The sequence below is a fragment of the Coturnix japonica genome, chromosome 4, assembly GCF_054131305.1.
Source record: "Coturnix japonica strain WE chromosome 4, WE-NBRP24, whole genome shotgun sequence".
In the NCBI taxonomy this organism is placed as follows: Eukaryota; Metazoa; Chordata; class Aves; order Galliformes; family Phasianidae; genus Coturnix; species Coturnix japonica.
Window position 1 is genome coordinate 39,537,178 of NC_140666.1, and position 27,673 is coordinate 39,564,850.

The 27,673-nt window shown below is 44.9% G+C and overlaps 4 protein-coding genes across 7 annotated transcripts in view; 1 reads left to right on the top strand and 3 right to left on the bottom strand.

Annotated features, from left to right (window-relative positions):
• The window catches only part of CNOT6L (CCR4-NOT transcription complex subunit 6 like), a 31,810-nt gene extending 17,252 nt beyond the window's left edge, over positions 1–14,558 (top strand). For 3 of the 4 annotated variants that reach the window (XM_015861188.3, XM_015861190.3, XM_085546579.1), the window contains exons 2-12: positions 1,645–1,766; positions 2,130–2,316; positions 2,829–2,914; positions 3,353–3,442; positions 4,304–4,372; positions 5,827–5,984; positions 6,690–6,844; positions 8,135–8,286; positions 9,543–9,767; positions 10,460–10,662; positions 11,028–14,558. In XM_015861188.3, the coding sequence (XP_015716674.1) occupies positions 1,655–1,766; positions 2,130–2,316; positions 2,829–2,914; positions 3,353–3,442; positions 4,304–4,372; positions 5,827–5,984; positions 6,690–6,844; positions 8,135–8,286; positions 9,543–9,767; positions 10,460–10,662; positions 11,028–11,240 (1,650 nt within the window). In that variant the 5' untranslated portion in view covers positions 1,645–1,654 and the 3' untranslated portion in view covers positions 11,241–14,558. The remainder of the gene's footprint in view (positions 1–1,644; positions 1,767–2,129; positions 2,317–2,828; positions 2,915–3,352; positions 3,443–4,303; positions 4,373–5,826; positions 5,985–6,689; positions 6,845–8,134; positions 8,287–9,542; positions 9,768–10,459; positions 10,663–11,027) is intronic. The other variant, XM_085546578.1, reaches the window with a different exon arrangement.
• A 3,496-nt stretch (positions 14,559–18,054) lies between these two features.
• On the bottom strand, positions 18,055–19,361 carry LOC107313180 (C-X-C motif chemokine 13-like). Its single transcript, XM_015861199.3, has 3 exons — positions 19,203–19,361; positions 18,682–18,817; positions 18,055–18,426 (listed from the first exon to the last, which is right to left on the bottom strand). Exons 1-3 carry the CDS (start codon positions 19,264–19,266, stop codon positions 18,267–18,269), a joined length of 360 nt encoding a protein of 119 aa, XP_015716685.3. The 5' UTR covers positions 19,267–19,361; the 3' UTR covers positions 18,055–18,266.
• Positions 19,362–19,536: 175 nt separating this feature from the next.
• On the bottom strand, positions 19,537–20,658 carry LOC107313183 (C-X-C motif chemokine 13-like). Its single transcript, XM_015861202.3, has 4 exons — positions 20,490–20,658; positions 20,152–20,281; positions 19,913–19,996; positions 19,537–19,806 (listed from the first exon to the last, which is right to left on the bottom strand). The coding sequence occupies exons 1-4, from the start codon at positions 20,551–20,553 to the stop codon at positions 19,782–19,784; spliced, it is 303 nt and encodes a 100-aa protein (XP_015716688.1). The 5' UTR covers positions 20,554–20,658; the 3' UTR covers positions 19,537–19,781.
• Positions 20,659–21,448: 790 nt separating this feature from the next.
• On the bottom strand, positions 21,449–23,020 carry LOC107313182 (interleukin-8-like). The gene is made up of 4 exons (XM_015861201.3): positions 22,811–23,020; positions 22,333–22,462; positions 21,843–21,926; positions 21,449–21,548 (listed from the first exon to the last, which is right to left on the bottom strand). Exons 1-4 carry the CDS (start codon positions 22,899–22,901, stop codon positions 21,536–21,538), a joined length of 318 nt encoding a protein of 105 aa, XP_015716687.1. The 5' UTR covers positions 22,902–23,020; the 3' UTR covers positions 21,449–21,535.
• Positions 23,021–27,673: the final 4,653 nt, after the last annotated feature.

The following is a 27,673-nucleotide window of genomic DNA, read 5'->3' on the forward strand; positions in this document are numbered from 1 at the left end:
AGCAAAGAATCCTCTTACACCACAGCTCCCGTTGCCATCTGACTTCACCTGTAAATAGCAAGCCGCTATGATTAGCGCTTCTGTCTGTGCCTTCTGTCTGTCCCTGGAAACAGACAGTCTGAATTCAGCATGTATGGGATTCCCTTGCATGGTCATTGGAGGGCGAAGACATAGACCTTTAACTGGGACCTCTCAAGAAGGGCAGCTCTTCTCTCTCTGTGGAATGCCAGGGATCTTTCCTGGTTGAAAAAACAGCAGTTCTTTAAGCTCAGCTCACAGAAAAGATGAGTGCATTAGAAGGGAACTGAAAGCCCACCCAGCCCCTACACTGTACCATGGGCAGGGCTGACCCCCAGCTCAGCTGCCCAGGGCCCCATCTGGCATGGAGCACCTCCAGGGATGGGGCAGCACAGCTTCTATGGGCAGCCGTGCTGCTGCCTCACTGCCCTCTGAGTAAAGGATTTCCTCCTAACACCTAACCTGAACCTGCCCTCTATTAGTTTAAAACCATTTTGACTTGTTCTATCACTATCTGCCTGTATAAAGAAGTCAGTCTCCCTCCTGTTTATAAGCTCAGATTTTTGTGTTTCGGCAGTTGGATGAGCTGAAGAAACCTTGGATGAGTTTCCTCAAATTCTTCATAGGTTTCTGTCTTGTCAGTTCAGCAAACCAAACCAGTTATTGTTATTTTAAATTATTCACAGCTATTGGAATCCATTGTAAAAGAGACATGTATGAGGAAAAAAATGCATTCTGGATAGCAGCTGCTTTGGATTGGTGTAAGATTGAGGTTTGTGTATTTTGTGTGTCTGGGGAGGAGGAGCGGGGGGTGAGAAGTGGTGAACACAGAAGTCAGCTAATCTTGTGTTTTTAAACCAAACAGCTCCTCTCTCCCTAAGAATTCTTAGTGCAATGGTCTGATGAGGTATGAAGGGGAACCTCTGTTTGTCATCCATAAAGTGCACAGCTTTTGAGTTCTTCTGCCAAGAATCTGGAAAGTGAGATCATTTGGATGTGTGTGTGCAGGCTCACCCTGCGGGCACAAGTACCTGGATAGTTCAGGTTTTGGATTGGGATGAAGCTCTGTTTGTATCACTGAGAAAGGGAATTGTACCCAAACTTACTTTGGATCTTCCCAGCTGCTAGGAGTAAAAAGGTCTTGATTGATGGTGAGCTTAGAAGAGCATAGAGCAGAAAAGCTAGATGGTTGATGGGAAAAAATAAGAGCTAATTCCCCTTCAAACTTCAAGTTTTCTGTAAGTGGATGGAAAAGGAGGATTTTGCATGTTGAAAGCAATTGCTGTAAAAATGAAGTTGTTATTTCCTGTGAAAATGAAGCGAGGGAGAAGTCTGCTCAAATGGATGAGTGAAATGCCATCACCTTGTCTACATGTTCTGCACACAGCAAGTAACTCAGTGATGATGGAGGTCATGCTTTGGTCTGGGGTATAAACTAAAAATCCAGAAATTCTGCTTTGGAAGTGTACGAGGGAACACTGTAGAAAACCAGATTCTTCAGGGAAAATGCCTTTTTCCATTACAAGTCCATGTTCTGCATGGGTCTGAGCACCTGCTGAGCTCCATGCCCTGGGCTGTTTGGCTGGTGATAACATTCAGGCAGTCACGGTTATCAATGTCTTTCAGACTAACAGTGATGCCAAAGGAAAAATATGATCCTCCCGATCCTCGCCGAATTTACACCATCATGTCAGCAGAAGAGGTAGCCAATGGAAAGAAGTCTCACTGGGCTGAATTAGAGATCTCGGGTGAGTTGGTTTGCGTTTGAATTTTGGTTTGGCAAATTTAAGAGCTTCACAGCCCAAGGGCTGCATCGGCCGCTCTCAGGTAGGGGGTCCTGCAGTGAGAACGGTTTTTCTACATTGAGAAGAACTGTTAATTAACTTGCCAGATTGCCTTCAAGCTTTCATGTGAAACACAAACTGAGACTGCATGTGAGGTCTTAGCAGCACGTTGATGTCCCAGACCTCTGTCTCTGTCTCTGCTCTCTTAACTGGGAGGGTCAGGGAATTGTTTAGGAGCTGCTTGTGGATAAGATGCATGTCCCACATGGGTTGTGATGGTTGGAGGGAGTAAAGCTGACTGAGGAGGTGCTTGGTTTTCTTTTTTAGGTAGAGTGCGGAGCTTAAGTACGTCGCTTTGGTCACTGACGCACTTGACTGCTCTACACCTCAATGACAATAATCTTACTCGCATTCCACCTGATATTGCCAAGCTTCATAATCTGGTTTACCTGGATCTGTCATCCAACAAACTCAGAAGTTTACCAGCAGAACTAGGAAACATGGTGTCTCTCAGGTAAGAGGAAGCATTTGGGTTGAATTTCCAAAAAAAAAGTCTGTATTCTGAGATTAGAGATTATTTTAGTTGGATTCATTCTTGTTTCCTAACTCTATTCTTGGATTTAAAACCTGAGAAAAATCAAGGTTGATACAAATGTTCAATTCTAACAATTAATCCTGGTTGTATGATCCTGTTTTCCTGATCCCTACAGATAGCTAACCATAAGCTGGGTAGCATTCTGCTCTGAAACATTCTCACTTTGAGACTTTGTGATTGCCCACTGTTTAACTAGTGTCTGATTTTACTGTGCAGGTTGGTTGTGGTTGGGCTTTTTCTTTCGCTTTGTTTTGTTTTGCTTCGTTTTGTTTTCCTGATGTATTTCAGTTGTGCTTCGAGGATTTGCATGTCTTTGCATAGCACAAAAAATTCAGGGTGAAAAGTGCCACCTTTGAAGATGAGCAGCATCGTGCTGTAAGAGTTATCTCCCAGAGTGACACTCATCAAAAGTGTTTTTTGCTTTGCTGCAGGGAATTGCTTTTAAATAACAATCTATTACGGGTTTTGCCTTATGAACTTGGACGGCTCTTCCAGCTACAAACCCTGGGTTTAAAAGGTGAGCGAGCTCTTCACAGTTAAATATTTCTCAGAGTGCTCTTGACTTACTGAGGGAGTTGTGCTCAGAAGCTTCCTGCATTACCTCAACATTTTCTTACAGTTTCACATATTAAGCAGCAATGACTGACCGGTTTGGAAAATAATGCTTTTTTTAATGGTATTAAGGTGCAGTATGAACCTGTTTTAAATCTGTAAATGTATAGACAAACCCCATAACTTACTCTGTTTATTGATTGAGGCAAATCAAAAGAAGAAAGTCTTGCATTCGAGCTATCTCTATGGCATCTGTTACGGTGGTATTCAAGAGTTACAAGCTAAGCAATCTAAATTCCTTCTGGGTCAATTTGTCTGTTCTCATTACGGGAGATTTTCTTTTATTGGAAAGCCTCAGGAAAATCAGGCAGCTAATCACCCAGTTGTTCTGTGTTGTTGGCAGGCAATCCTTTATCACAAGATATTCTCAGCCTCTACCAAGATCCAGATGGAACTCGAAAGCTACTGAACTACATGCTTGACAATCTAGCAGGTGACAGACCTACAGATCTTGATTGACAGAAATGTTTTAAGAGCATGCATGTCTGACAGTATTTGCCACTAAAACAAGAAGGGTGAACCACAGAGGGGAGAACATTTTCTAACTGCTTGTGTGTTTTTGTCAAGCAGTTCTAGTCATACACACACACACATGGAGGAAAAAGTAAATAGATACTGTCTAAGCTTTTCACAGGTTACCCAGCCAGTTGTTATCACTGAGGTTTGAAACCCTTCAGTTACCACAAAGTCTTCGTCACTAAAGCCATTTCGATACTTTCCCATAGAAATCAGAATGCAAACAGAAGCAGAATGTCAAACATAGAAACAAGATTCTGATTAAGAATATCCAGTACCTGTGCCATGGCTCTGTAACCATGTAACCAAACAGTTTTCTGTTTTGCCACTTTGTCTCTCATGTGGTAAAACAAAACAAACTTCTGTCTCTGATGTAAGTTTCCACAGATGGAATTTTAAATGGTTTTGGGATCAGCTCCCAGCTGAGCTTTACAGTGTTGTAAAACGGCTGTGGTTTGAGGTGGCACTTGTTTTATGCCAACTCATGGCAGTCTCTGGCTTTGTAAATGGAGAGTATGCATTGCAGGAATGATGTACGTACAGCAGAGTTCTCAGAGAGGGGAGTATAGGATGTCAAAACAACTACAAGGTTTACCCCTTCTTCCTCAATAATATTTTCAAGGTGCACGTGTATATCCTCATCTTTCATGGAGCTTAAAAAGACATGGGAAATTGGTGTTGCAAAGTACAGTATGGGACATTATTGTTCATTCATCAGTTTGATTTAGAATTTGCAGCTGAGTTAATGGTTGCTTCTTTGTCTTGCTTTTATTTTTAGTTCATCCAGAGCAGCTGCCTCCAAGGCCATGGATTACTTTGAAAGAACGAGACCAAATTCTGCCCTCAGGTAAAACCATGGTTCTTTTCCCTATGTTCAAACAGCGACGTGCTGAAGAACTTTTCTTTGGCTTCTTTTTTCAAAGCCGTCTTCTGTCTTACATGGACCAGATGTAAGAGAGCGATTTGCTTTAATTCATATTAAATAATTAACACATGTTTGTGCTGTAAGTACCATTGCTGTAATTCAGATGGAATGCTGGTCCATTTCTTTGTGTTAGGCAGACTAGGAGGAGACTTGGAGAAGTTGGTCCACAGGACAAGGAGCAGGAGGAGTGTTAGTGAAGTTAGTGTATCGCCCTCTGTTGTTGATGTTGAGGAAGTTCACGAGGCAATCTTCAGTCTACAAATCCGTTGCCTCTTCCCCTGTAGTCTTGACTGTAACCCTCAAGAAGCATCCAAGAGCTTTTGTAAAGAACAAAAACGCTACTGTTGTTATTGCAGAAGATCAGGTTAATAATCAGCAATGGCGATGTGGAAATCCTCTGCATTTTTTTTTCCGTTTTAGAAACCCGAACATAACTCAGTAGGGCATTAGGGAGGGTGACACCATAGGTAAGATCATCTGTCCCTTTGTTAAGTTAAAGAACAACAAATCAGAAGAAACAAAACATAGTAAGAAAGGGGAGAGGTACCAAAAGCCTCGTAAGCCACCACTACATTAAGTTCTGCATTTCCAGCATCTCACTGCAGTTTTTAATCCAGCTTCCTTAGGAGAAACACAATTTAGAAGCCATTAGACAGCACCACATCAGCTGAGTGAGCTGTGGGATATTTCATGACAAAAACTACAGTAAGCCAATTGGTTGTGAACTGCATGAAATCAGTTGTATAAAGTTGAAACAACTGAGCAGTGATCTTATTCGACTACAAGCACAAAAAATGCAGCTGTGAGGTTACCTCACAATAAAACCTCACTTCTTTTTCTGCAAAGATGAGCAGTCTTGTTGAAAAATTAAGGAGAGCTGAGAACTTTGTATGTTAAAGAAGTGTGTTTCAGTTTGAATTATCAGCTGCATACAGACTTCTCTCTTTTCTTCTTTAATGTCCCCAAATAATATAGAAAGTGCTTGCTCATTCATTACTTCATTTCTCTTTCTTTTCCTCACCCTCACCCAGGGCACAAATGGCTGCTCCTTTCCATCTCCAACCCCCAAATCCAGAGAGATGGTTCCTAATTGCTGCCTTCCCTCATTCCCAAAAGAAATAAAGATTTCACTGCAAAATGGGATTGCATTGCTTTGCTGTGTGTATTAAGCAGTCTCATTTTGGCAGTTAGGAAGAGTTTAGCCTTATAACTGCTGGCTCAGCTGGGTCTTTGTTAGTCCTGTTCATGAAACTCAGTGGAATAAGCCCATGTACGTTCAGAATAAACTGTACAAGATTGAGTGTTTTCACTCTGCAAGTTCAGCATTTGCTGCCTTCAGAGGTTGGTGATATTTCCATCTCTTTGTTTCCTTCTAGCCTCATTCACAGTTATGTGTTACAATGTGTTGTGTGATAAATACGCCACCCGGCAGCTCTATGGCTACTGCCCATCTTGGGCGCTGAACTGGGAGTACAGAAAAAAGGGAATCATGGAAGAAATCGTCAACTGCGATGCAGATATCATTAGTCTACAGGTAACTGGAAAATGTTTTTCATTAGAAATAGAAAATGCTGCAATTTCTGCTTGGTATGGAAGTTAGCATCTCAAAAATGATCTCACTAGGAAACGAGAACTGGCATGTCAAAGTTAAATATCAGTTGTGATTGGTACATGTATACTGCTATTACAAAAAATCCATTGTCAGTGTGCAGAGTAATTGAATACTTCTGCCTTTAAACTGACAGTTTGTTTTCTAAGCAAGGTCTGTATGAGTAAAAATCATGCACAAGAAAAGATTATTTATCTCTGTGCAGAAGCCTCAAGAGAGTGCTCTTGGAGATCAGAAGTTATTACAAAGAAAATGTGTTGTTACAGAACAGGGAGAGACCCTGCTGTGATAGAGCTCCCAAAGTTAAATATGAACTGCTGCCGATACCTGTCATCCTGCACAAAGTTTTAATCTAGGACAGTACCCACATTCATCTCTCAAAAGCAGCAGAGTAATCTGTTGCTCATCAAAGTACACCTGGCACTTTCCCTTTCAAGGGGATTCCAGGATATCCAGGAAGGCACATCTGATTCCATTAGGCCATTAGTTGAAGAAGTGACATGACTTGGGCAAACAGAAGCTTTTGACTTTGGTAAGGGCTTCTGATTGCAAGGCAAGACAAGCACTAGCTGTCACATTGGAAGGGTTTACTTGACTTTGTTAACATGCAGTATTTGTGTTCAATTTTAGGAAGTGGAAACAGAGCAATACTTCACTCTTTTTCTGCCAGCCTTGAAAGAACGAGGATACGATGGATTCTTTTCTCCAAAGTCACGTGCCAAAATCATGTCTGAGCAGGAGAAGAAGCATGTGGATGGCTGTGCAATATTCTTCAAAACTGAAAAGTAAGAAGCAGCTCTTCTTAAATACGTCAGAAGTAGTTTAATTTAGGTCTCAAGGTCTCCTCTCAGTGTGCATAAAACAGAAGATAAAGTTCAGTACAAAGAAAGATCCTCCTTCTCCTTTTGCTGCCCTGACTATTTGCAGCAGGCCTTCCCCTTATTTTTTTTCCCCCACACTGTGAACAAAGCTGTATCTTAAGGAACATGAAAGTTAAAGGGAAGGTAGTATGAGTGAAAACATGTATGTTTCACATGTATATTTGTTGGCTGATATAATAAATGCCTCACCTTCTTTACAAATTCTGCCTTGCTTAACAAGTTTCCTCCCTCTAAGATTAATGTTTAAAGAATCATAGAATCATAGAATCACAAGGTTGGAAAGGACCTATAAGATCATCTAGTCCAACCATTTCCTTTACCATACTTACAGAAAACCCCTAAACCATATCTCCTAGCTCCCTATCCAGAAGCTGGTCCTTAGGTCTTTTAAAGGTCTTTAATCTGGTTTAATCTTCTGGTATTAAAAGCTGTATCACTGCCACAGAATCACTGAATACTCTGCTGTAATGTGGGCTCATTATTGAACACCTCCTGTATAAAGTCACACCACACTAAAAGCATCAGACTTTTGGGGAGGCAGGAGAGGTGATGGCATTCACACTATTCACACTTCTTGTTTGTGTGAACTCTCCATAGAGCCACATCTCTGCTGTACCACACCGGGCATCCTTCTGAATATTCCCTCAGAACAGAGGGAATATTATATTTCTTTGCCATTATTTTGTTAGAGGACAGAAACAAAAAAAAAAGTTCCTTTCAATAGGTAGCTTTCAGTTTGTTCTGAAGCGAGGCACTTTGAAGCATCCTAAGGCTGGAAAGGAATGAACAAAACTGATGGTGATGGCTAGGTTTTAGAAATAAACTGTTTTCTAATGATACATGTGCCCAAAGCAAAACCAAGCCTTTAATTATCATTTTTTTGCCTAGAACACTCCGGAGGTGGTACAATAACCTCTGTACATTGCCTTAAATAGTCCTCTCAGAACGCGGCATGGAAACAAGTAGACATTTCCTAAACCTCAGATATCTCATCTTCCAGGAGAGTACTTTACTTGCCAGACAGGCAGCCCTTACTTGGCTGGAGGAATAATTCTTACAATTGTTTCTGCTCTAGGAAATGAGAGAACAAAAGGAAAGTGCCTTATCCTGTTCTTGTCGGCTTTGTCCTTGGCTGTGGTCTTCCACACAGCTGTATGTCACACATATTCACATGTGATTCTGTTTGTTAATTAGATTTTCACTGGTGCAGAAGCATACAGTGGAGTTCAACCAGGTGGCAATGGCAAACTCTGAAGGTTCAGAAGCTATGTTAAATAGAGTGATGACGAAAGACAACATCGGTGTTGCTGTGGTGTTGGAAGTGCACAAAGAATTATTTGGAGCAAGTAAGTGTGAGCATGGTTATCTCATAGACTGACTCTCAGTTTCACCTGAAGGCATGACCTACTCCTTAGGTAATGCATGTGATATTATTGCCATTGGCTGAGGTCACCAAACGTTGGCAAACAAGCGAACACTGTTGACTGTGCTAATTTGAGAAAGGGTAGCCCATTGGTGGCTCAGACAGGACACAGGTGATGCGATTTCCTCTCTTAGTTGTCCTTTCATCCAGATGCCCAGCATTCAGCTTTCTCCTTTCAAGCTTTTGTCTTTGTTTAGTTAGAATACTAAATTCTGCTTGGCAAGTTAGGCTTTTTCAGGGCCATTGTGTTTGCATGCCTACGCTCTTACCACTAGTTGTTGCTACTGCTCAACTTTTATTTTCAAGTCTAATTTTTTCCCTTGACTGAATTCTTCCATCCTCCCCTGGTGATTACATGGCAGTGCTGAGGTACTGATGTGGAGGAGTGATGTTATCAGGTATCTTTTGATGCCACTTGATTGACTGGCTGTCACACTTTCATTATGTTTGATCAGATGCAGATCAGATTTCAGGATGCTTAGAATTGCCATCCTGCTCTGTCTGTACGTCTGCTTTTTGATCACTGCTTTCTAATACATACTTTTCAAAGGAGCGGGATGTCCAGACTGCAGGACAGCAAGAAGCTGCCTGTAAGTTTATGCCACACCTTTCAGAGTATTGTTTCTCAGATAAATGGTAACAGCAGCTGTAGTGTTTTCAAACAGGTTCATGCTGCATTTATTTAAGCAGGGTCAAATTTTCCCCAAGGGAACAATTTTCCACGCAAGAGTCAGGAAACTCTCATGTTGTGTAAAAACTGAATAGAGATGCGTGATTAAAAGTCAAGTGATGACCACCTTCACTGTGAAATTCATAATGCTCCTTAGTGACTGCACACTGGGAAATGCTATTGAGAAAGTCTGTCCTAGAGATGTGGAAATGAAGAGAAAGGGAGAACATTGAGAGGGCATTAAGAAAAGCAGTAAAGAGGGAATACAGCTGTAATTCTATTGGATTATGTTGATTATGTATTTCTTGTATAGGGGAGTTTTGATAAAGTAGTGTAAAGTAACAATGGTTCAAGTAACGCTTTTTTTCTCAGCAATGAAAGTATATCCATCTCCTGGCCTGTGTACCTTCAAGTCCTTAGTAGTTAGACCCTGATCGTAACGGGGGAGAAATCTGCTGTGTTCACACAGTCAGCCTTGTCACTGAAAATAAGTGTGTTTCTCTGTCTAGGTATTAAATCTCTTCATGTGGACAAACAGCTGCTCATTGTGGCAAATGCCCACATGCACTGGGACCCCGAATACTCAGATGTGAAACTCATTCAGACTATGATGTTTGTCTCAGAACTGAAAAATATCCTTGAGAAAGCCTCAAGCAGGCCTGGTAGCCCAACGGCAGATCCTAATTCTATTCCCCTGGTGCTTTGTGCGGATCTTAACTCATTGCCTGATTCAGGTAAGGCCGATTACTGCATCTTAATTTTTAACTTAACCTTTTTAGATTCCCTTTTTTCCGCTGGGTACCCTCAGTACCGCCCTGGGGAGGTGTTGAGGAAAGCTTTCTTACTAACAGCTGTCTTCCAAAATTTGAATGAAGAAAATGCAGGCCCTCCAGCTGCGTAACTTGCTTTTCATGATCTGTTGTACTCTCTAGAGAAGTTAGTTGTGCCTCAAAAGATGGACAGAGAAGCACAAATGGATCTTAAATAAATTCTTAAATAAAAACCAATGCCTTGAGCAGCAATAATAAGTAGGATGGACGTATGTTCACGATGTAACGTGGAAGTTTCCTACAAAGATGCACTTGCTTTAGTAATTATGACGTTTGATACTGTAATGACAGGAATATGTATGAAAGCTGCCTCCCTGGCACCCCTTGTGTCACATACACATTACAATACACTCACTTTGATTTTACTGTAATCCCAAAAGAAGTGTAGCAGCAGCGATGGAGTGCCTGTGTTCTGTGGCTGCCTGTCAGAAAGGTGTGAATGTATCAGGTGTGGGCACGATTGGAGCTTAAATGGAAAGCTCTTCTTTTCCTGATTTCATACGGTCTCTCGTTGATGTTTTCATTAATTCCAAGGTCAAAATTTCATGAATCTTCTATGCTAAAACAACTGCCTGGATCCTTTCCTTTGCAAACAGGTGTAGTGGAATACTTAAGCAACGGCATAGTAGCTGATAACCACAAGGACTTCAAGGAATTGCGTTACAATGAGTGTCTGATGAACTTCAGCGGCAGTGGAAAGAACGGGGCTTCTGAAGGAAGAATTACGCACGGCTTCCAACTCAAGAGCGCCTATGAAAACAACTTGATGCCTTACACCAATTACACTTTTGATTTCAAAGTAAGCAGTGATTTTTCTGAAGTGGCAGACATTGACCTGGTCTCTCCAGGATGCTTAATGTCTTAATTTTCTGACCATTTCTCTCTGTTCTCATAAGTGCTTCATCACTGGCTCCTACACTTGCTGGACACTTTCCTACCACCCTAAAGTCCTTGACTTGCTGGCGCTTGTAAAGTTTCTGACCTGGCTCTGGTCAGAGACTTGAGGAAAAGGGGTGCAGCGCTTTCAGTGCAAAGTGGTGTGTGCATCACTTACCATAGTTGCAGCACTGTGCATCTTCCTGGGAATCGCAGCAAGCAGCCAGTCGAGTTGAGTTTGCCAGAACCGAGGTCTGTTCTCACTTTCATGTTTCTCTTTCTCCCTAGGGTGTGATTGACTACATTTTCTATTCCAACACTCACATGGACGTGCTTGGTGTCCTGGGGCCTTTGGACCCTCAGTGGCTGGTTGAGAACAACATCACTGGGTGTCCACACCCTCACATCCCTTCAGACCACTTCTCACTGTTAACACAACTCGAACTCCATCCTCCGCTCCTGCCTCTTGTCAACGGTGTGCACTTGCCTAACAGGAGGTAGTGGAGCCCTGCCCCTTTGAGGGCAAGGACCTGTTGTTACGGACCTGTACAGTTGTAAATCAAAGTATATAGGAGTGAAGTATGGCCAACCTTAAGCTGCTTCTTCAAGCTCCTTTCCTTATGTGTTTGATATGAGATTTTGCACATTTTGGTGCATACTGGTATCATTTGGCACTAGGGCTGGAACCAAAGTATTATTCCCTTTCCAGGTTTTTAATTTAATTTTTTTTTTTTTTTTAAACTGGCAAGCTTTTTCTTTTCAGTAGGAAGCTGCACTTAGAAATGGACAAATGAGATTAAAAACTTACATATTAACATATTTAAAGGTAATGCTTTCTTTTTTTCTTTTTCCAGACATGGTAAAACAAGCCAACCTTTTAGGAGAAAAACCTTTTAGAAATAAAAACAAGGATAGAAGTGATTGCTTTGTAGGAAGAACATTAGAAATTCTGTTTGAACCCAAAGTGAAGACTGAGCTCTGTGTCCAAAATAAGTTTTGCACATTAGGAAAGCACTTAATGCCTGACTATAAATTATTAGCAGCGTGGCCCTGCCCGTTATCTACCACTAGAAAACCAAAGATGGCTTCATATCGGTGAAAAAAAACTTGAGGTCTAAATTCTTCTGATGCAATTTCGTTTAGCAGAAAGATTCCAATGAACCTGTGTTTCACAGGAATCCATGCGTGAGCATTTCATGCCATGACGGAGTGCTTGCTTGGCAGACATGACAGTAACCTTGTTTTGGAGCTCTGAAGAGCCCGATTCTTTCTGGGTAAGGTGTTCAGAATCCAAACAGTCTCTGTGAGACAGAGCTGTGTCTGCTTTGGCAAGCCAGCAGAATAGTTTGGAAGCAGGATTTGGAAAGGATTTGCACTTAAAGCCAGCCATTGCAAGCCTTTGAGAATGGAGAGGTTCCAGATCTGCTCTAGGTTCCCTTTTCCAAAGGTCATTTGCAAAGATGAGAGGCATTGGGTGAACTGGTTAAGCTTAGGGTACAGGAATAAGCTGCTGGAAATGATGGCACTTCTGTCTCCATAGCATGTGTGAAGCAGCCTTTCCATGGGGGGAAGAGAGTGGTAGCCGTTATCATTCCCCGCATTATATTTCCTGACCCTAGTTGCCAAATAGCCATCAGACATTTTGAGTAATCTTTCTTTTCTGTTGTTGGCGGGGGTTGAATTAAAAAGCTTCTGGTTCATTCCCAGCTGTTAATGCTCTTGAGATGTGTTGGAAATCCTTTTTTCTTCTTTCCTTTGATGCTCTTGGTGGCCAGTTCAAAACCTCGTGCCTCAAGGGGCATTAAACCTAATGTCATTTTCTGTAAGATAATTGGTCGGCTGCTTAATGTTCAAAGAAAAATGGCACAGGAATAGGAAAAGGTTGTGTCTGTGTTTTTAAGTTTTTCTTTATTCTGCTTTTTTGCTGCTATAAGATTTTCTTGAATTTATATTTTAAACTTTTCATGCACTTTACTGTTTCTAGTCTCAAAATGTGATATTTTTAATAAATGAGAAATTTTTCCATTATCTGAATGCAATTTTTAAACAGATTGATAGCCTATATTTATGTCTCATTCGTATACTTAAAAGTCAAATTTAAATCGTTCAGTAATTAGTTTAAATGCTAAGGAGCCATCTTCTGTCTCTCAGAACTGACAAGTCAGGCTGTTCCTCTGCTCTTTGATACTCCGTTTCCTTTGTTGTTTTGTACGTAGGAAATTATCCATAGGAAAAATCAATTGGGCCCAGAGTAGAAGTATTATATTCCCTGACTTCTGCTGAGGGGGACGGGAGAGGAGTGGGACAGAATGCAAAGATGAGTTCAGTGAAATGACAGCTCCCTTTAAAAGAAGTGCCTAAAACTGGAGACGTCATCTATTGCCCGATACAAATTGGAAATGACCGTAGCTGGGTGAAATTAATGGATGTAAATTGCTTCGTGCAGCACCAAAAAAAAAGCCCTTTCTAAAGACGAATTTTCTTCTAGGTGCAGGTATCTCCTTTGTAATATACCTCAGCGTTCAACACCTGGCCACGCGGATAAACTGAGACGGCAATTGAGTATAGTACTGGAAAGTAGAATAGCATGAAAAACTTAATTTTGTGGACATTACCTTTCTGTAATCAGCTACTGTATCTCTCCTGGAGGGGTTTCTCTGCTCTGGAGGTGTGCACTAACAACCATTCTCCTCCTGTCCTTCACGCATGTTTTACTGGCAACATGAGCAATAGTTCCACCATACTTCACTCCCAATATTTTTTGAGATGTTTGTATAAAATGGAATTTAAAGTTCACCTATGATTGTATATGAACTGCAGAGGAGCCCGTTTATTAATAAAAAGAAAAAACGGCAACAATCTTTTGTAATATCAGGGTGGGAGAGGGTGGGGGTGAAACAAAAGCACCTGGTAAACATTGTAAACCGCTACGTTGTACTTCCTTTGGGTTTATAAGTGACTGAAACGTTCTGTTGCAGGAAGGTGTTCAATTGGATTTTCTCTGCTTCAAAATGCACTTCAGAACGTCCATTACGCTGTGTGATTTTTAAAACGCTGTTTAAACAGATGTTGCACAAAACCTCTGGATTTTAAAATATCTCTTCAGAACTCTGTTTTTGTTTCAGTCGATGCACATAACCAGGGGCATGTTTACCCGCCTCGCACATCTCTGACTCCCTCCCTCTTTTTTTCCCCTGGTTTCTCTCCCTTTCCTACAAAAGGAGCAGTAAGGGGTTGTGCTTTTTTCCAGCCGAGCAGAACTGCTGCTCTTCATAGAGCTCTGCCCTGAGACGAGAAGGAGTGCGGAGCCATCAGCCGCCAGCCTCGTGTGTGGGATGAGATCTGTTTTGTGCTCATCTGCAGCACCCAGGTGGTGACACTCATTTTCTTTTGACCCAGATGGAGGCTGACAGGGCTTTGCAGGGTATGTTATGTTACTGGGGAGAGGGAGGGAAGTAATAGAGGGCAAAATATCCTTAAGTGTAATCACATTAATGGGGAACAAGTAGTTCTCTCCATCGCCAACCCTTGTTTCCCATGCTTAGGCACTGGGCTCATCGCAGTGCCCACACCACTCGTGCTTAGGAAAAAGCCCTCAGCCCCTTCCTGCTCCTTGTGTTCTTGGTTGGGTTTCAATGATATCGTGCCTGGTGTCAACTTCTAAGCAGCAGCACTGCCTAAAGCAAGCAGAGAAAAAAAATCCAGCACCATTCTACAAGCAACTTTTTAAAATTCAATATGGTAAATCTGTTAGATATGGGGTTTTGTGTGTATATATATATACATATATATATATAAAAGAGAATTTTGTACATTGCAGCTGAATATTTTGGTTTCCTTATTTGGATGTAAGGTGTGCGAACATTTGTGTACCATATATTGAAGTCAGGTTTGGCACACAGGGCTCTGAGAGCAGCTCTTCTTCCCATTGTCCTCTATAAAAGCTTTTTCCACCTGTTTCTCGCATCTGTATTCAGAAAATACTTCATTTTATCCGCAAGCTTTCTATGTGTGTTTGAAGCCACTCTTCTTTAGTCTGCAGACCCCTTCAGAAAGGTTCTTGTTTGTCTCAGCCCCTTGCTGTCCTGTGTTTTACCAAATATAGAGCCCGGAGTTTTGGAGCCAAACCTGTTTAGAAGCCTTTGCCACTGACCTTCCAGAACCATTCCATGGTCTTCAGAGCTGTGCCAGTGCTGTGGACCACTGGGGCCTCCCACCTTGCACTTTTGCCTTGGGGACTCCTAAACTCCTGCCCAGTCTGTGCTTATGCACTCAGAGCCCATGGCCCGGTTTACAAAGGTGCTGAGCACTTGCAGCTCCCAAATCCCAAATACAGGGCTGGATTTCTCATGGTGCATCAGCGTGGCTTTTGAGGGCTGGCTTTCCTTACCTAGCTTGGGTTTGAAGTGCAAGAAAGCATTGGAGATGTGGAAAGTTCACACCACTTGTTCTCTAGGAGGGGGCTAAAAGCCCTTTAGAGGTTCCTAGAACACAAGTGTGGTAGTGACACCCTCCTGGTAGGAGCAGGGCTGACAGTCCTTCATGTCAAAGGCCAGATTTAAGCCCAGTCATGCACTCTATATATTCCACAAGGTGTTTTAAGCTTCTCACATCAAAACCTTCCCTTGGTGTGAAATTTAGCATAGTGGGGTGGTGTGAAAGAGTTTTTTAATCCTATCCACACCAAGTCAATGGCCTGCAAGAGAAGGAACACAAAAGTGTGATACACACCCTTACCTGGGTGTGAGAGGGAGCAGCAGTTATCCCCTGGTGACCTCAGCTTTGTGCTTCATTACCATTTGCCTGTTCTTGGCTGCTATGCATTTCTTAACAGATGTTTTTCTTGTAATGATAATAAAGACCAAAGGCCAAAACTGAACATAAGGAATGATGCTTTGCCTGTCTCACCATCTCGACAGGCCCTCTTTGCGGCCTCTCAAGACAATAGCAAAGTGTTGGAATGAGAAGTGTCTCACTGTTTTACATCAGCTTGTTGTTCTTCTGCAACGGATCCAGGAGTGTTTTTTTCACAATAACCACAGAATCCCTTTCCTCACTTCATGCCAGTGTAGCAGATGGTGTTGCATGTAGGTGCAGACTTCAGAGCCTGCCGTGTGCTCCGTTACAGCTAATTGACGGAAGGGAAAGGAAGGGAGAAGGAAGGGAATGAAAAAGGGATGGCAATCTGCTGAAGCTCACATTGACTTCAGAAGGAGGAAGATTTTGGCCGTTAGATTTCCCATGCCTGAAAAGGATCTGAACTGCTTGGTTGCAGAGGGTTTTATACAGACTAGAGGCTGGAAAATAAATGCACCCTCAGTGCAGAGAGGCTTGGACTTTTCTGAGATATTTTCTTATTAGCTGGATCTCATCATCTCATAATGAGGAAAGGCATCTTGGATTATGCAGCTCATCCTTTTCTTTTTAACAAGTACAAGGTATTGTAGCACACCCTCCCTTTATCTCCCTTCAGTGTTCAAAAGCAGCATAAAACCCAAGAAAACCTGATGAAAAGCATTTCATTTCCTACCTCTCTAATCCAAGTGTCAGCCCAGAAAGCACTTCAAGGTTAAAAACCAATTTCAAAGGAGATTATAAAGCTTTGGATACAGGCACAGCCCTAAGTGACACGGGAACTCCTTTTGTGACAGCATTCGCACAGATAATGAGCACAGGTTTTCTGCTCTGAGAAATGGAGCTGGGCCAAAAGGCAGCTGGTAGACAGGCACAGGTGTGACACGTCCAGAAAAGTGACAACATGGCACCATCAGGAATGTGACAAAACCAGCACCTTTTAAGGACTGAGAAAAGTCATTTGACTCCATGATGGGTATTGAGATGCGACAAAGTGTGCAGGTTTGGCTATACTGGAGGGTGATGGGCTTCAGGAGCAGCTTCTTGACACGTGTCTGAAAATCAACAGGAAGCCAGAGAAACGCTCATGTACTTTGGTACATCATTGATGGCAAAGCATGCTAAGTGATATGACTCCTCCTTTCCCCCAGTCCTGCAATAATACAAGGTATTTAGCTTAGAAAACCTCTCACCGGTGAGGGTGAGGGTTGGAGTGATTCTGGTACTTGGTCTTGTCCTCTTTGTTGAACAGTTTCTAAAACGTAGGCATTTACCAAGTTTGCATTTGTCTGTATTTGTCTTTGTTCCAAAGCAAAAAGGAAATCACGGTGGCTCTCTTTACAAGTGACATGTTACATGACTTTGGCTTTGTTTTCGACTTTTAATTATTGCATCATGTGTTTCTTTTCCGAGCAATTAAAGTGTTTGTGTGCACCACATTAGCAAGAGATGCCCTTAATTCATAAACTCACAGGTGCCCACAGTTCTCCTTTGGTGAGGCTGGGTGCTTTTCAGCCGGACCTCTTTCTTGTGCTCCATTTCTGCAACAGCCGCGTCCTCCCCCCAGAAGGTGGAACTGCACACGGAGAATTGGGAAGCAGCGGTGTCACTCTGGGACATGCTTACACTGATGTTTTAAGGGGATTTCCATTGCGCTTTGTGCAAATGGAATCAGGAGGTTGCTGAGAGCAGAGGCTCCTCTGGCCACTTGGCCACCTGGAGCTGTGCTGGAAGCCAGGAGTTGCCCTCAGTTCCCCCATGCCCTCAGGCTGAGTGCCAGCCCTGGGAGCCACCAGCCCCATATGGACATACTGTGGGTCTTCCAGGCATTCCCAAGCCTGACACCAGCCCTCAGCTCCTCAGCTGCAAGAGCAACACTCTTGAACAGAAACTTAGTGGAAAGCTTATTCCACACTTCCCACAGGAATAAAGAGTAAGGAATCCTTTCTGCCCATCTCCCACTTGCAGTAATTGACGCACTATTAAAAGGGAACGCCAGCTCCACTTGCACTAAATGATTCTACCCACTGAAAAGACTCAGTTTTGGATAATGTGTCTTTCCCAAGAGCCTCTGTCTCTTGATGGTGCTCCTGGGACACAGGAGGGAAGGTACAAAGGATGTTCAGACCACATCCACCAGTGTTTGGGAAATCTCCTCACTCCCTTCTATTTCCCCATGCTCACAAAGCTGAGAGGCAGCACTGCCGCCACCAGCACTGAGCTTTTCAGAGGTCAGACCACATCTTACTTACAGCACGCACTGCTCAGATTCTTCCTATGGAGCAGGAAAGTACATAAAGCACAAAACCGCTGGGTCCTTTGGGCAGAGGAAAGACAGCAGGCATGAGAAACACCCTACAGCCCTGCCTGTAGGCTTCGCAGTGCCACAGTCCCCATCTAACCCATCCTGGAAATGCATGCAATGGAAACATTGTTTTCACACAAATCCTCACGGAAAGAGTCAAGGGCAGAGCATTCAGAGTTTAATTGAGCCCTGGGTGGGCATCACGCAGGGGGACAGCAGAATCACCAAAATGTAGGGCAACGCCAGGGTCTGGCAGGACAGCCTGGTTCTGGGGAGGGTGGAGGGGGAGAAAGGCTCCTGTCCCCAGCCAGAACCAAGGCTGGATGGATTGAGGGACAGGCGGTGCTGGGGAAGGGATGCAGGTCCTGCTATGGGGGCAGTGTCCATCTCCCCGCTTCCCGCCGTGACCGCACGACCGCCGCTGCTTCTTTTTTTGTGATATCCATCTGCGTCAGCTTGTGGATGAGCAGCTGGATCCAGGGCGCCTCAGGGGCCACACACACCTTCTTGTTCCTCTTCAGGGTGAGGCTGCGAGGAGACCAGACCCGCTCAGCCCCTCCCTACAGCTTTCCTGACCCAACACCTTCCATACTCCAGTATGCATCCAGGGGAGCGCACACCCTAACCCTCACTGCAAGATAGACAGGTTTGGGAGTCTTCAGCCTCCACCCTGTGAGGTAACCCCCCTTAGAACAGGTGGCAGCACCCCCTGAGAGAGTGCAGGCCTTGTGAGACACAGCTTCACAAAGGATGCGAGCACCCAGGTACCAAACTGTCACTTACATGATCTCTTTCCTCCGGCAATGAATACCCGGCGGTGTCACATCGATGGCAAGGATAAGCCCCAGCCCGATGACCTGGGCAGTCACTTTGACACACTTGCACCTCTTGTTGGTCAGCAGGCTCTCCAGCGACAGACCTGCATCACAGCAGCCCACAGCCGGAGCTCAGCCCCCAGCCTCCCCATATCCCAGCCCAAAAGGGATGCATGCAGGCGTTAGCAGGGCACACAGCAGCACATGTTAGCAGGTGCAGGGATAATCCCTTCGGAAGCAGCTCCAAGTATTTCAATTCATGCATACAGTAGGGGTTTGGAAGGCATTCTCAGAACTGAACCATGTGCTGCCCACCCACCAAGCTTCACAGGGTCTATGAAGAGACATAGCCTGAAGATGTCAAGCAAATCCCACCCCTTCAGCTTGAAAGAAAAGATGAATCTTTTCAGAGAGAGCCCGAAGCAGAAAGCTCAGAGAAGCCCACGGGCCCACTGCCCCCACCCAGGGTCCCTCAGGTCTCTCACTCACCATCCCCTGGCAGCAGGCTGCCCAGCAGCAGGCCCAGGGCCAGTGCTGCCTGCAGCGCCTGCATCCTCACTGCCCCCGAGCCACTGCTGGGCTGCTTTATAGCTGACCCGGTGGGGATTTCATAGTCTGGGAAACGCTGGGGGAAAGCATCTGCCCTGTGCCCCCAGCTTTGACTTCCCTGCCATCGCTTCCCCTTCAGCACATGGCCTGAAGAGCCTCTTGTCCAATGCAGAGACCAGCAGAGCCCCATCCTACAAGTACAGCTCACATGGTGGCGCAAAAAGTGAGTGATGAGCAGGAGGCCCTGCCCCACGGCACACTGCAGGGACACCAGTGATGGTAAAAGAGGAAAAGCTGCTGTCTTTATTAGATCTCAGTGTGGTGTGCTCGGAGGGGACATCTCACTTGTTGCTGATGCTGGGGGGGCAGTGGGATGCATCACTGTGGAGCTGGGGAAAGGCCTCTGCATTTCCATGGGTGCATAACAGGGGAAAATGTCCTCTGGGCTGGGGGAGAAGCAGTGGTGAGGAGCAGGGTTTCCAGCTCTGAGCATAACCCATGAGGTTATCATGCCAGGTCTCACTGGGGAGCAGCTTTCTTCCTCCTGTCAGGAGCAGAAGGGGAAAACGTGCAAAGAGCAGGCCCAAGGATGGCTCAGGAACCCCAGGTCTTGCTTTGCTCGCCTCTCAGGTCAGGGCCAGAATGCTTACAGCTTTGGGAGGTCCTGCAGGAGCTTCCTCACCCAGGGGGTGCTGGGATCCACACAGATCCTCTCGAGGGTCTTTAGTTTAATCCTGGAAAACATGCAGGGCTTCAGCCCCTTTCCCTCCAGAGGGGAGGCTGAGGGACCAAGCCCCTTCGTTTCCCCCAACCCATAAGGAAGAGATGCACAGAACCAAGTAGTTGACAGAGGGGAACCAGCCCCCTCACTGCCATAGGAGCCACTTACAACACCTCCATGCGCCTGCAACTGCTCCCCGCTGGCCGCACCTCGATGCTCTCATACTTCCACAAGGGAATGAAGGCAGTGGTGGTCTTGACACAGCGGCAGTTCAGGTTGCCATTGGCTTCCAGGAGGGCTGGAGGAACACGGCCATAGCTCACGAGTACCTGAAAACCCACCCTTCCCTCTGCCTCTAAAAACTTTTCCAGACATCACATCCTCCCCCACATTCTTTTCAAAGTCAGCACATCTGCCTCAATAAGACACTCAAGAAACACTTCATCCCCTGATAGAAGCAGGACGCTACCTCCAAAAATGATGCCCAGCACTGTGCATTGCCTCACCTGCATTCCCAGGGCACAGGACCACCAGCAGCAGCCCTAGCAGTAGGGCTGCCCGCATTGCCATGCTGACAGGACCTGGCCCCAGCCCAGCAGCATCCCCTATTTGAGCCAGGGAATAGGAGAAGTGTGGTGGTGCACGGGAGGCCCCCGGGGCTGGGGGTGGTTTTCACCCATCACCCTTTCCTGCTGACGGTGCTGGCTGGGTTTGTAGTGCCGATAATAAAAAGTGGCCTGAGGCCAGACAGGGGCACGATCTTCCTGAAACTGGCTCAGTTTTCTTTTTCCAAAGAAGCTGGGTCTGGTAACAGTAGCTGCCGTTTCCCCCACTGCTAGTTCCTAGCTCATGCAGCCATGCAAACCTGGAGGTTTTGGAGTGTTTTTTCCTCTTGTGTGGTCAGATGCCACTTGTTTCCCTACAGCCACTATTTGCATGTCAGCTGTAGCATCAGGGCACACCATTCTATCTCACAAAGATGCCCCACTCTGTTCACATATACATATAGAAGGACACGCCATCCCATCCATAAAAGATGCACACTGTTTACTTTAGGGATACCAATAATTGGTGGGATACAAGTTAATGAAGCAACGCTGAATGGCAGACAGTATTTGATGTCTATGCATCTTACAAGCAGCTCTCCCCCAATAAGAACATCCTAAGCTTTGGCATACTTGCCCTTGCTCCTTTCCCCCACACCCAGTTATTCCCATCCCCTGTGTAAAACAGCCTCGCACCAGCCCCAGGATGCTTCTATTTGCCTTTTGCTTCTTATAAAAACCTTACAGCTGCCTGTAGAGCCCATACCCACTGTGAACACCTGCACTTGGATATGGTTGCATGTGCTGAATCTGTGAGAAAGCTTGTGCCCCCATCCAGTAACACACCTGACCTACAGTGACAACACTCAATCAATACTCAGTGGTGCCTCTTCAAAACTCAGCTAAAGGGAAAACACAAGGGAAGAAAAAAACAAACTTTATTTGACTTGAGGTCTTGAGACAGAACACAGCATGCCTTCCGAACACCAAGTTCCTTAGCAGGAAGCTTATCTTTTCTTCCTGCAAAAAGCAGAAGGAGGAGAAACTCATGAATGGCGCAGGGCCCTGAGGGAGGAAGCTCCTTTCAGAGCCAAAGGAAGTCACCACCATTCCCCCAGGCCTGATGTCGCCCACAGGAACAGCCTGGCAACCCTTCTGCTGTGCCAGGAGCGGAAGCACCCTGAAGAAAGTCATAGCCAACCCCAGGAGTCCTGGTTCCCAAAAGCAGGTCCCCAGGGACTGCAGGCATAACTGGATGCTGCCTGGGAGAACATTACTTACTCCAGACCAAGAGTTTGCATTAAAGAAACTTACATGCCAGCAATGCGCTTCAGCAGTTTCTTTACCCAAGGAGCATCAGGGTTCACACACACTTTTGCCGAGGATTTCAATTTAATGCTGAAACGCAAGGGACGGTTATGAGCATCACGCTCCCTCCAGAGGCAGGGATTTGAACAGACAGAGCTGATCTGCAGGAACCAGCTTTCGCTTACAGCACTGCAAGCAGGGAGCTGCAGAATGCTGCTTGCAAGAGAGGAGAGCCATAAGACAGCTGGAAAAGGGGAAGAAGCAGGAGGCAATGCACTGCTGCGCTGCGCACAGACTGCTGCCATTCAAATACATTATTTTCTGTAGTTTTGCACACATGCTGCTGAGATGGCCAGCATTTTCTGAAGGTTTTAGCTTTCAGAAGGGAAGCTGAGAGGCATGGCGGTTGCAGAAGAAAGCGCTCAATGCTGGCCCTGCTGCTGGAGAGAACAGGATCTCTGCCCTATATCTACGGCCAAGCACTCACAGCACTTACATGATTTCTGTGCGCCCGCAGGTGCTTCCCACAGGCCTTAACTCAATGCTGTCGTATCTCTTTGGACTGATGTAGTCTGAGGTTGTCTTTACACACCTACAGCTCAGGTTCCCGTTTACTTCCAGGATGGCTGAGAAAGAAAGAAGGTGGCAACTTACAGAAGCAAACAGCAATATTTAGAGATAAAATGACCCCAAAATTCAGCAAGCTTAAGAAGCCATCCCTTTCTGTGTTTTCACTACCAGCACTTTCAGGGCCAGCATAAGGAGTTAGTTATCTGTAACTATGCCCTGCATCCTTCTCTCCACAGCTAAACCTAGCACAGGAGGAATGCAGAGCTCCTCCTTCTGCTATAGGAGAAACCCTGAGTTAGGCAGTCAGAAGGGATTTCTGCCTTCTCCATGCCATCCTAATGCAAGATGAAGACTGAACACTCACCCCTACCAAGGCTATCTCTATGAAGGCACAAGGAGCTCACCTGCTTGTGACATGGACATCATCACCAACAGCAGCAGCACCATCCATGGGAGCGCAACAGCTCCTGCCCCACCCCACGCCATTACTCGCATCCTCACGGTGCCTGCAGCCCCAGGGACAAAGTGGGGAGCCAGGGAGGAGAAACGCCTCTATTTATTTGGCAGTGTCACGCTCTGACACAAGCAGTAAGAGGCAGACTGCAGGAGTCACACACGACAAATGGACCGTAAAGAGGTGACATCATTTCTCGGCCGCTCACCGCAGCCGTATTGAAGCCCAACATGCAGCATTATTGATAAAAGTCAGCTGTCGGGACAAAGGGTGGATTTGAATTTCTCACATTATCTCTACCTCCCCCAGCCCCTTCTCATTAGCTGGGTCTGCATAAATGTTATCAACATTCATTCCCCTCAGTGTTTACTCTTCAACCACAAAGAGAACCCAAAATACATCAGAACACAAACCCCATGCAAGGGGTTTTTTATTGCAGTCAGATATTTACATATTTGGGGCTATAATTCCCCACACTATTTTTTACTCTCTCTTACATCAGCAAAAAAAGCACTGTACAGTGGAAAATAATAACGATCTCTGCAATGTATTTCCACTCATAACCTTCAAACCAAGCGCTTCCCTCTGCTAACAAAAACATCCAGGAAATGCAAGAAGTTACTGGTATAGTAGCAGCAGCAGAAGGGAAATTATCCCTATGTATTTGCAAATTCGTGGCTAAATGCTGATGTGGGCATTTTGTGGCAACTTGCTGCATATCAGCAGAGTGAAAGCAAAACACTGATGGATGGCTGACATTGGTGGGGGGAACTCAGCAAAAGTGCTTCCCTTGCTCACACGCATCCTGTATATTACATTCAGATCATCCTATGGCACAAATCCCTGCTTGGACAGTCCAAGATCCAGGGCTCTTTCTATTTAGTCCCTCAGTAGCATTTAGGCATCACAGGATCCCACAGCGCCAACAGCTCCTGCTCTGACACAGGACAATCACTTCCAACTGGCACTGCAAAGCGGTGCCCACAACAGCACCACACACTCCCAGGTTATGGTGGGGCAAAGCCCAAATGAGGCAAAGCCACCAGCCAGGGAGCAATAGGGGAAAGGAACATGAAACCTTGAACAAAGTGAAGAGAAAGGCAGAAGGCAGCAGAAAGACAATATGGTTGTATGATAACATTGTAATTCAGAGCTTTCAAATCACATCTGTGTTTTATACAGCAATGCAACAGTAAACTAAAATAAAAAATCTGAGTCTTCCACGCAAACCACGAGCTCCTCTTCTTTCCCTTACAATCTTACTTTTCTCAGAGACAGATGCAAAAATCTTGCCAAGATTTCTTTCAAGAGATCAGTGCCAAAAATGAGTGGATGAGAAGTTAAACCCCCTTTGCATTGGAGTCCCAGAGAGTCTCCGATGACTGAGATAAAGCAGAGCGCTGGCACTGAGGTTCCATCTTAGATTCATCCACTTGATTCATGTCCAAACACAGATTTTCATAGCAAAGCCCCCAGCTTTTGCCCAGTCACTGGAGTGATGAGCCTGGCTTTTCCCCAGAATGTCAGGCAGTTGGGTGAATCCCTGCTGCATCACATCAGAACACACACATTTGCCTACCTGGCCCCAAAGCTGTAAGAAGTTTCTGCTTTGGGTAGGAAAAGTGAAATAGATGTGGATGCATCTAGAAAGGAGAAGTTGGCAGAAAAGCTGTAATCCCAGGGTTTTTTAATTGCCTATATAGTAGTCGTGGTGGTTTTGATGTATGACTAATGCGTACATTGATAAATGCTGTGGTGCTTTCTCAGGAAGGAAAGGCTTGCAGTCACTGCTGGTCACTACTGGCTGTGCATGCTGACTGGCAACTCTGAGAAGGGAGAAGGAGGGTGAGGATGTAGCCTAGGATTAAATACGTATTTAAGTTGACCACTTCCCAGATGCTGGTAATTCAGAAAAGCGGTCCCAGTATTTTGAACAGTGGACTTACACATTTCATCATCAACATGTTAAAAATATCCTATCAGCTTCTGCATTTTCTGCAGCAGCTGGACCTTTGCAGGAGGAGCTTTAGTTTAAGTCACTTTTGGTTTGTTTCCTTTCCCCTTCAACTTTTCTACCCAGTGGATCCTCCAAAAACCTTTCCTATGTTAGTTGAACTGGAAGGCTACACTGATGCAGTGCAAACATCTCTCAGAGGATACACAGCAGAGAAGCAACCTGTTGCTTTGCTGTGCTTCTGCCACCACCAAACAGCTTAAAATTGAGAAGTTCAGACACATCAAAATACAGAAGGCCTCAGGTGAGCCATCTGTGGTAAGGAGAAGAAAGCTCACACTTCCTGGCAGAGGGGGACATGTACAAGACCTCTCTAAAAATAAGAATAATCATAGAAGCATTTGAGTTGGAAGGAACCCTTAAAAGTAATCTAGTCCAATTCTTTGGATGGCATCCCATTCCTCACGCACGTCAATGTCACCACACAGCTTGGTATAATCTGTGAACTTGCTGGGCATGCACTTGATCCTGCTGACAATGTCACCGATGTCCAGATGAAGAACATCAGCCCCAGCACTGACCCCTGGGGACACCACTCAGCACTGATCTCCATTTGGACATTGAACCATTGACCACCACTCTCTGAGTATAACCTTGCAACCAGCTCTCATCCACTGAGCAGTCCACCCATCAAATTGGTATCTTCCCTGTTTGGAGAGAAGGATGTTATAATGGAAACTGTAACAAAGGCCTTGCTGAAGTCCATATATATGATATCAGTGACTCACTGATGCAGTCAGGCCATCCCAGAATGCCACTGTGTTGATCAGGCAGGACTTGCCCTTGATGAAGCCATGCTGGTTGGTCTGTATCATCCCCTTCTCTTCCACGTGTCTTAGCACAGCTTCTAGGAGGATCTGTTCCACGATCTTCCTCAGCACAGATGTGAAGCTGACAGGTCAGTAATTTCCCAGGTTGTCTTTTCTACCCTTTTTAAAAATGGGTATGACAAATGAGAGATGAAAGCCTGTCACAGAACTTTCAAGTACATTAACCAGGGACTTGGCTGTACTGAAACCCACTGTGTTTGCTTAGAATGAAAGCGAACTTTCAGCACACTCGTCTTCCATCCACAATTTGTAAGCACTCTACATGAGACATCAAAACTACTGTAAAGAGAAGAAAAGTACCTCCAATTGCAATGAATACTCGCTGCTGTGGTTTGTGGTGCAACTGCTTCAAAGATGGACACACAAATATCTCCTGCTGAAACCTGACAGAATTGCATGTATACTTGTTTCAGTACTACCCAGTTGAGCACCACATGAAAACCCCTTTGGATACCATGAGAACCTGATCACAGCATTGATGTCTCAGTTATCACAGCAAAAGCACCCCAGCAACTTCCAGCTTTGCCTGCCCATTATTCCTTTGACCATCTATCCCCATACTGGCCAACTGGGATGTCTTCTGTCACCCCATGATTCTGGCAGCCTTAAAATGCTAGCCTGTATTCATTTATCCACATATAAAGTTATTTGGAGGTTGAGTTGCTCTGGCTTTTCTTACATCTCCTCTCCTCGTCATGTCTTATTTCAATAATTCAATTATACCATTGCTTTCTTTTCTTCCAGGCCTTCTATTTTTATCATGGGCTTCAACACCAAGCTCTACTAACCTATCACATTGTTCAGTTCCCATTTATCATGATTAGAAAGAATGATGGACATTGCAGAGGACACAGCTGATTCTCATTACTATCATTAGTGGATTTTCATATCACTTCCCCTCCCACCCCCCAGGCATCTGGCTGTCATGTCATGAGCTACAGCCCAAGGAAGGTGTTCCAAAGGAGCAACACAAGTACCTTCCTCCCAAGTTTTGGAAGAGCCAGAGTAATCTCCACGTAATTAAATGTGAGATCCCGAGAAGGAAGGCAAATAAAAGCCCACCCACCCATTGCACTGGGAACTGAACACCTTGCCCTTCCTAAATAAATTTTTTTTCAGCTGGTGCCTATTCCAGCTTAACGTCTGCCTAGGATAGGAAAATTACGAGCTCAAATCCATTCCAAACAACACTGCCACAATAGTACTCTTGACCGGTCCCGTTTGACCCTAAATTCTTACCTCACATGAAAAAAAACTAGTGAAAAAAAAAATACTTAAGAAGTAAAGAGAGTAAGTATTTCCTCTGCTTGAGGACCAAGGAAAAGGGGCACAGACAGATAAGAGAGAGGTTTAAAAGAGAAAAGTTGGGGAAGAAGGAGAATGGCTTAGAACATGAACAAAAGCTCAACTGGGAACCACGGTGAGAGTATTTAAGGAGAACCTGAAGGAATTGGAACAGCCGGGCACTGATGGTAGACAGACACCATGACCTGCCTTCCCACAATTTCTCCTTTATAATCAGAGTTGTGAGGCCCTACTTGTCAAGAGAGTTGGCTGCAGTACTTATATTCATGGTCCCGATCCATCCTCAGTCACAGGACCCGTGAAGCAGGGACCATGCTTTTGGGTACTTTTTACTAAAGGGAAAGCACAGCGTTCTTTGTGTAGGATATCAGAGAATGACACCCAGGCTGAGGGCAGGGGCAGACTCTGGGACTGTCCATCCACCCCACTATGCAAATAGTACCAAGAAAGCATGGGAGAAAATCCCCAGACTATGGTGCTAGTTCACACTTGTCGCTAGGAAAACCCAGCACCCCTACAGGAGCTCTCATCTGAATTGGTTCAGATATGAGTCAACCCCAAGTTAATCTAATGTTAAGCAGTGTGGTACCTCCAAGGCATCCTGGAATAGCATGGCATAGCACAAAATGGGCATAGCAGGAATGAAGTCATGAAGCCCTGGCAG

Bases quoted from the DNA above. Each gene is read 5' to 3' on its own strand.
- LOC107313180 (XM_015861199.3), bottom strand. From the start codon at position 19,266: ATGCAGGCGCTGCAGGCAGCACTGGCCCTGGGCCTGCTGCTGGGCAGC. The intron at 18,818-19,202 runs GTGAGTGAGAGA...GCTGTGATGCAG, and splicing joins CAGCCTGCTGCCAGGGGATG to GTCTGTCGCTGGAGAGCCTG. The intron at 18,427-18,681 runs GTAAGTGACAGT...GTCTCCTCGCAG, and splicing joins TGCCGGAGGAAAGAGATCAT to CCTCACCCTGAAGAGGAACA.
- LOC107313183 (XM_015861202.3), bottom strand. From the start codon at position 20,553: ATGGCAATGCGGGCAGCCCTACTGCTAGGGCTGCTGCTGGTGGTCCTG. The intron at 20,282-20,489 runs GTGAGGCAATGC...GTGTTCCTCCAG, and splicing joins CCTGTGCCCTGGGAATGCAG to CCCTCCTGGAAGCCAATGGC. The intron at 19,807-19,912 runs GTAAGCATTCTG...TGCTCCTGACAG, and splicing joins CTGCAGGACCTCCCAAAGCT to GAGGAAGAAAGCTGCTCCCC.
- LOC107313182 (XM_015861201.3), bottom strand. From the start codon at position 22,901: ATGCGAGTAATGGCGTGGGGTGGGGCAGGAGCTGTTGCGCTCCCATGG. The intron at 22,463-22,810 runs GTGAGCTCCTTG...TTTCTTTCTCAG, and splicing joins GATGTCCATGTCACAAGCAG to CCATCCTGGAAGTAAACGGG. The intron at 21,927-22,332 runs GTAAGTGCTGTG...CTTGCGTTTCAG, and splicing joins TGCGGGCGCACAGAAATCAT to CATTAAATTGAAATCCTCGG.